Source organism: Furipterus horrens, unplaced genomic scaffold (genome assembly GCF_987537825.1).
Source record: "Furipterus horrens unplaced genomic scaffold, mFurHor1.1.pri manual_scaffold_4, whole genome shotgun sequence".
Lineage (NCBI taxonomy): Eukaryota > Metazoa > Chordata > Mammalia > Chiroptera > Furipteridae > Furipterus > Furipterus horrens.
The window spans coordinates 173,893,501-173,900,780 of NW_028327174.1; the positions used below are offsets into that span (position 1 = coordinate 173,893,501).

Sequence of the window (7,280 nt, forward strand, 5' to 3'; positions counted from 1 at the left end):
ATGAAATTGGAATTCACTGAGAAAAACTACAACAGCTTCATCCTGCAGAACCTGAACAAACAGAGGAAACGTGAAGAGTACTGGGACATGGCTCTGACTGTGGATCACCATGTCTTCTTTGCACATCAAAATGTGCTGGCTGCTGTCTCTCCACTGGTGAAGAGCTTCATCTCCAGCAACGACATAAAGACCACCAATGAGCTCTTTATCACCATTGACCCCAACTACGTGAGTCCAGCCACAGTGGAGCAGCTCCTGGACTACTTCTACAGCGGCAAGGTGGTGATCTCAGAGCAGAATGTGGAGGAACTCCTTCGTGGGGCCCAGTATTTCAACACACCACGCCTTCGAATCCACTGTAGTGACTTTCTGATTAAGTCCATCCGCCGTGCCAACTGCTTGCACTACCTCTTCTTGGCCGAGTTGTTTGAGCTCAAGGAGGTCTCAGACTTGGCCTACTCTGGCATTCGTGACAACTTCCACTACTGGGCTAGCCAGGAGGGCTCCGTGCACTTCATGCGCTGCCCACCTATCATCTTTGGCCGCCTGCTCCGAGACGAAAACCTGCATGTGCTCAACGAGGACCAGGCTCTCAGTGCACTCATCAACTGGGTGTACTTTCGAAAGGATGAGCGGGAGAAGCATTTCAAGAAGTTTTTCAATTACATCAATCTTAATGCCGTCTCCAACAAGACACTGACATTTGCCAGCAACAAGCTGATGGGCATAGAGAACACCTCCGCCCACGTGACCATGATTGAGAGTGTCCTTGTGGACCGCAAGCAGGAGAAGCCATCCAGCCTGCTGAGCTACCAGCGGAAAGGGGCCCTGCTTGATTCAGTTATCATCCTAGGTGGCCAAAAGGCCCATGGCAAGTTCAATGATGGAGTGTTTGCCTATATCATACAGGAGAACCTGTGGTTGAAGCTCTCAGAGATGCCCTACCGGGCAGCAGCACTTAGTGCTACCTCTGCTGGTCGCTACATCTACATCTCTGGTGGCACCACTGAGCAGATTTCAGGGCTGAAGACAGCTTGGCGGTATGACATGGATGACAACTCCTGGACCAAGTTGCCTGACCTGCCAATTGGGCTTGTCTTCCACACCATGGTGACTTGTGGGGGGACAGTGTACTCAGTGGGTGGCAGCATTGCCCCAAGGCGGTATGTCTCTAATATCTATCGCTATGATGAGCGCAAGGAGGCCTGGTACCTGGCTGGGAAGATGAGCATTCCTATGGATGGCACAGCCGTGATCACCAAGGGTGACAGGAACCTGTACATTGTCACTGGGCGGTGCTTGGTGAAGGGCTATATTTCTCGGGTTGGGGTAGTGGATTGCTTTGACACCAACACTGGGGATGTGGTCCAGTGTATCACCTTCCCCATTGAGTTCAACCACCGGCCCCTGCTCTCTTTCGATCAGGACAACAACCTCTGTGTGCACAGCCACCAGCAGAGTGTGGAAATCAACCTACAGAAGATAAAGGTCAACAAGACAACCACCTTAGTGCCTCTTTTGCCCAACAACTGCCCCTTGGATGTGTCCCATGCTATATGCTCCGTTGGAGACAACAAAGTGTTTGTATGTGGGGGTATCACCACAGCTAACGATGTCCAGACAAAGGACTACACCATCAATCCAAATGCCTACTTGCTAGACCAAAAGACAGGCGAGTGGAAGATGCTGGCCCCCCCACCAGAGGCACTGGACTGTCCTGCCTGCTGTCTAGCCAAGCTACCTTGCAAGATTCTTCAAAGGATTTAAACCACTTTTTAAGTGGGAGAATAAGTAAATGCATTATTATTCACAATTTAATGAGAGAGGGAAAGAAAGGAAGAGATGGCCTGCTGGTTCCTTCTTTGTGTTTAGCCCTGAAGGTGGAGATTCTGGGCTGGGGCTGCTCCCAGTGGGTAGAAATTCAGGGCCACTCTGTCACTGGAGGGATCCAAGCTGAGGTTATGAAGGAGTCTCTGGTGGGTAGGATCAAGGCACCTCTTGGGCACTGGCCCCCTGTTCCATACCCCTGTGGTCACCTTACAGGCATCTGCTAGACTAATAGTTAAGACGTTTTCTTAGTTGGAAAGGCTTGGACGACTCACTCACTTCCCTAGAGCCTGCCCAGGAAGGTAGGGAAGGTCCAATCCCAGGTCAGGGAGAAGAGCCTCCTGGGCTAGGGTGGGAGAAGGTGCTATGGGCCTGGCTCAGGGATAGGGGCATAGAGGATGGGGTGGGGGTGGAGGATGGAGGGTGAAGGGGTGGGGGCAGGAGAGGCAGGGTTATTTGGCTGCTGTAATTGACCATGATGTGTCTGTGTGAAGTTGGGGGGTTACTTACAATTGTTTCCAGTAAGCTAGGTTCATTGAGAACTTTCTGCAGGATTACAAGGTCTGAGGGTCAGTAAAGGGAGAAGAAAGAAACATATCTGTTGGAGAGAAGCTTGGGGATGAGGCGAAATGACAGGATAAGAGAGATGGGATGGTGTAGTATGTAATTGGGTATGGACACTGGCTTAGTTCAAATACCAGTTCCATCACTTACTGGGTAATCCTGGGCAAGTTACTTAACATCTCTGTGCCTTAGTTTCCTTATCTGCAAGAGGGAGATAATAAGAGTGCCTGCTTCATAGGGTGATGTGAAGTTTAAGTGAGTTACAACGTGCAAAGTGCCTAGCACAGTCCTTGGCATATATTAAAAAGTGCTACAGGAGGATTTTTTTGAAAAGGAAAATAAGGGTCCTTAAGTTAGGTCCCATAAAATGCTCTTTGAAACTCCTTATGTTAAAATCTCGGTGAATTTTCCTCAAGTCTAATTACCTCTGTTTCGCTTTCATTCATTTACTTACATATAATACTCAACAATTTAGAAGAAGCTGACCAAGTCCTTGAGTACCATATATAATCCTCATTCTTCCATTCACTCATTCATTCATGAATTTACTTACCCACTCATCAATTCATACACATGTATACCATTCAGTGAGGTATCTGTTTCAGGTGCTGGGGCCACAGGCATGACACAGACAATCCATGTCCCTGGGAGGGAGTATCTGCACCAGCACCATGCAACAGGAATATTACAAAAGCCACATATATAATTTAAACTTTTTCTTTAGCCATGTTAAAAAAGTAAAAAGAAACAGGTGAAATTAATTTTAGTAATATATTTTATTTAACCCAATATACACACAAATATTATCATTTAATCAAGTGATCAATGTAAATATTTATTACTGAGATATTTAACATTTTTTATACTGTCTTTGGAACCCAGCATGTATTTCACACCCACAGCACAGCTTGATTTGGATTAAGCACATAAGGCCCCATGACGCTCCTGTATTAAACAATGCAAGGGACTTTGGGTATCTTCATGTTTCAACTCTCCAACCCCTTTGTTTTCCCACTCAATGCTGCTCAGCCTGCTCAGCACCGTCTTCCTGACCTCCATATGGGTGGCCTCCCTCTGCCCATGTTTTACTTTTTTCTTTCTAGGCCAGTACCTTGGACTTCACCGCTGACCCTCTCTCCCATGGAACAAGTCCCACATTTCTCAGTTCTCCAACTTTGAGAAGCCCCTGCCTCTACTCACCTCATGGTATCCCCCAGCTAGAGGAACGGGGTCTTACAGACCCATGCAACTAAGCCCAGCTGCCCCAGCCCCCAACCCACCAGGCTTAGCTGACCATTGAGTCACCTCTGACTCTGGGTGCCACTCCCCACCACCAACCCTCGCTGGTGTCCTGAGGCCCCACCGTTTCTCTTTCTTCTTTCTCAGCCACTTACCTCTCATCCTGCCACCAGAACTCCAGAGAAATAGAGTCCAGATGACCTGATCTCCGTACACAATCCCACATCCATAAATCCCTCCAGACCTGTGGCTTCTTTTCTGTGCCTCAGAGGAAGAGATGCCCTTCCATACATCAGTGATTCTCTCTCCTGTCTCTTTCTTCTGTCCCCTAACACCTTCTCAGGCTCCTCAATTCCCTCTCTACATCCCCTTCCTGAGTTCTCTTCATCCCAGAAATACCCTCAAGTTTCTCAGATCCTGAAAACAAACCCTCCTCAGCTCTGAGGTCTACCTCTTGCTATCTGCCATCTCTTTCCTCAGTTGAGCTTCCTAAATGTTGTCTATGCTCTGGCTCCAGATCAATTTCTAACCCACTCACACTGGCTTCTGTTCCCACTGTGCCACCAGGCTGTCTCCTGATGACACTGTCCTCTTTGTCCTTTTCTCGGCATTTTTTCTTTTCCTTGCAGTACTGGACAGAACTGACCATGTGCACCTGCAGCAGAATCGCTGGGGTGCTTGCTAAAATCTCTAGCATAGTGGAATTATAATTCGATATATTAAACAATGCGGTCCTTTCTTCCTCCTTCTCCACATTAAAATTAGACCATGAGGCTGAAGCATCCAGGGCTTATCATGTTGAGGAGGCTGACCCAGCTGAATGTGGGAATCAGACTTCAGCTCTTGGTTTTTGCTGCCAGGGAAGCTTTAGCATTTCATAAAAGAAATATGGTCTTGAAAGACAAGGCACATCAAAACCACAGTGAGGACCACCTAGTTCAGTGCTCCCAGATTCTTGACTTTCAGAAACTGTGAAATAATAAATGTTCGTTATTTTAAGATGCTAACTTCAAGGCCCAGTAGTTCAGTTGGCAAAGTGTTGTCATGATATACCAAGGTTATGGGTTTGATCCCTGGTCAGGGCACATAAAAGAATCAATGAATGCAAAACTAGGTGGAACAACAAATCTCTCTCTCTCTCCCCTATCTCTCCTTCCCTCCCCCTTTTCCTCTTTCTAAAATGAGTAAATAAAATTTTTTTTAAAGATGCTAAGTTCAAGATAATTTATTACACAGCAATAGATAATACAAGCCTATCTCATTAAGATGGGAATTTCTAATAAAATTTTACCTTTTATATTTAATAATTACAAAATTTTGGGGTATATTTTTGTTGCTTATATTGTTAAAAATTAAAATTATGTCAATCTAAAACAAAATTTTAACATTTAGAACCTTATGATCATGGGATATTTTTAAAAAGTCAATTATATTTAATTACTGTTTTTTTTTTTACAAATAACTATGATAAGTTGATCAATAAAAATCTTTCATGCACAAAATTCTAATAGGATGGGGCAAGTATTGGAATGGTAGTATGTATTCATGGAGCAAAAATAGGAATCTCAAATTTCTTAAGATTAATGAAAAGTTTTGTTATATATTTTTAAAATAGATGGTAAGTATCAAATAATTATGGTTTTCAGAAGACATTGGATACCTTTAAAAAGGCAATGCAACAATTTTATTTGTAAGGATCAATATTTTACATTAAAAATTACATTCCTGGCAACTAAGTTATTATGAAAAAATTCAGATGTCAATTTAAAAGTGCACAAGAGACATATAAATTTTATTTATTATTTTTTAAAGATTTTATTTGTTTTTAGAGAAAGGGGAAGGGAGGGAGAAAGAGAGGGAGAGAAACATCAATGTATGGTTGTCTCTCACAGACGCCCCATCCGGGGATCTGGCTCACAACTCATGTGCCCTGACTCGATTTCCCTAATTTTAAGTGTATATATAGTAGTTGATTTTGCATATGTGATGTCTCCTCTAGCACGTGACTCTCAGGACAGCTTTCCCTGAGTTATACAATTCCCCAGCAGAGAATGTGGACTTTCCCTCAGCCGCTACTGCTGTAAGCAGTCAAAAGTTGCCTTCCTTGAACCCTCTCATGGTCATCTCTTCTCCTTATCCTCCTTACAGGCGCAGAACAGACTGTTTCAAGAATAAAGTACATGTGAAACCACTTCATATGTTATTGCCAATTTATGTTAGGGATGAGCATTGAACAAGAACAGGGCAGGTACAACGAGTTAGTTGCAGGCCCTAAAAATGGAAGTTTCTTAAATGTTTTTCTTCAAAACATTCCTACATTTCATATTTAAAATGACTTTATTTTTTTAACTTTTAATAAAAGATGTTATTTATTTATTTTTAGAGAGAGGAGGAGGGAGAGAGAAAGAGAGGGAAAGAAACATCGATGTGCAACAGATACATTGATCATTTGCCTCTCGCATGCCCACAACTGGGGACCTGGCCTGCAACCCAGGCATGTGCCCTGACTGGGAATTGAACCAGCGACCTTTGGATTCACAGGCTGGCGCCACACCAGCCAGGGTTAAAATGACTTTAAAAGTAAATGCATGCTTAAATAAATAAGTAAATAAATAAATGCTTTAAGCAAATAATGACCTTTTGTCCTTAAAATAAATGTATTTTATTAAATATTAATAAGTATTTATTAATAACCATTACTTTTATTATTAAAATAATTATCACTATTATTTATTATTACACCTATTTTTATTATTTCTGAAAATAGACATATTCATTTCTGTATATCAAAGCCAACATTGAATTCTTAGGCAATTTGTTTTTTTCTTTTATTGATTAGGCTATTACAATTGGCCCAATTTTTCACCCTTTGTTCTCCTCCACCCAGCACCCCTGTCACTTTCAGGCAATCCCCATACCATTGTCCACGTCCATGGATCATGTGTGGCAAGTTCTTTGGCTACTCCATTTCCTATACTGTATTTTACACCCCTGTGGCTATTCTGTACTTACTTATTTGTCTTCTTAATCCCCTCACCTCTTCACCCATTCTCCCACAAACCTCTCCCATCTGGCAACCATCAAAACGCTCTCTGTAGCAATAATTCTGTCTCTGTTCTTCTTGTTTGCTTAGTTTGCTTTTTTAGATTCAGTCCATGTCAGAGAAATCCTCTGCTTTTCTTTTGTTGCTTTTAAGATTTCCCTTTATCTTTAATCTTTGGCATTTTAATTATGACATGTCTTGGCGTGGATTTCTTTGTACCCATCTTATTTGGGACTCTCTGGGCTTCCTGGATGCAATCTGCTTCTTAAAGTAATCTTATATCATTTTGTACCTTCTTATAATTTAGTGTTTCTACACACTGGATTTTCCTAAGGAGAGGCACACGGCTAGTATTTGTGATTTAGGTTTTTGGTATATAATAACTATCATAGACTTTGTTACCTTTAAGTAAAAACAAAAACAGAAATACATGTATATATTTTTAAAAACCACTTTCTTGTTTGCTGACTACCTCTGGAGACATCTTTGATCTCTGGTTGGTTGGTTTTTGATTTTTTCCTTTTCAGGGTGATGGTGGTAAAGGAGTGTTGGCCCGTTGCATAAGCTCCCTTCCTCAACATGGGCATGATTAATTAGAATCACTGCA

General features: G+C 42.7%; 1 protein-coding gene across 1 annotated transcript; it reads left to right on the plus strand.

Annotated features, from left to right (window-relative positions):
• CCIN (calicin) lies at positions 1-1,767 on the plus strand. Its single transcript, XM_090275918.1, has one exon. The coding sequence runs from the start codon at positions 1-3 to the stop codon at positions 1,765-1,767; it is 1,767 nt and encodes a 588-aa protein (XP_090132044.1).
• Positions 1,768-7,280: the final 5,513 nt, after the last annotated feature.

What these genes read in the sequence shown, in the direction of transcription:
- CCIN (XM_090275918.1), top strand. Translation starts at nt 1, where the DNA reads ATGAAATTGGAATTCACTGAGAAAAACTACAACAGCTTCATCCTGCAG.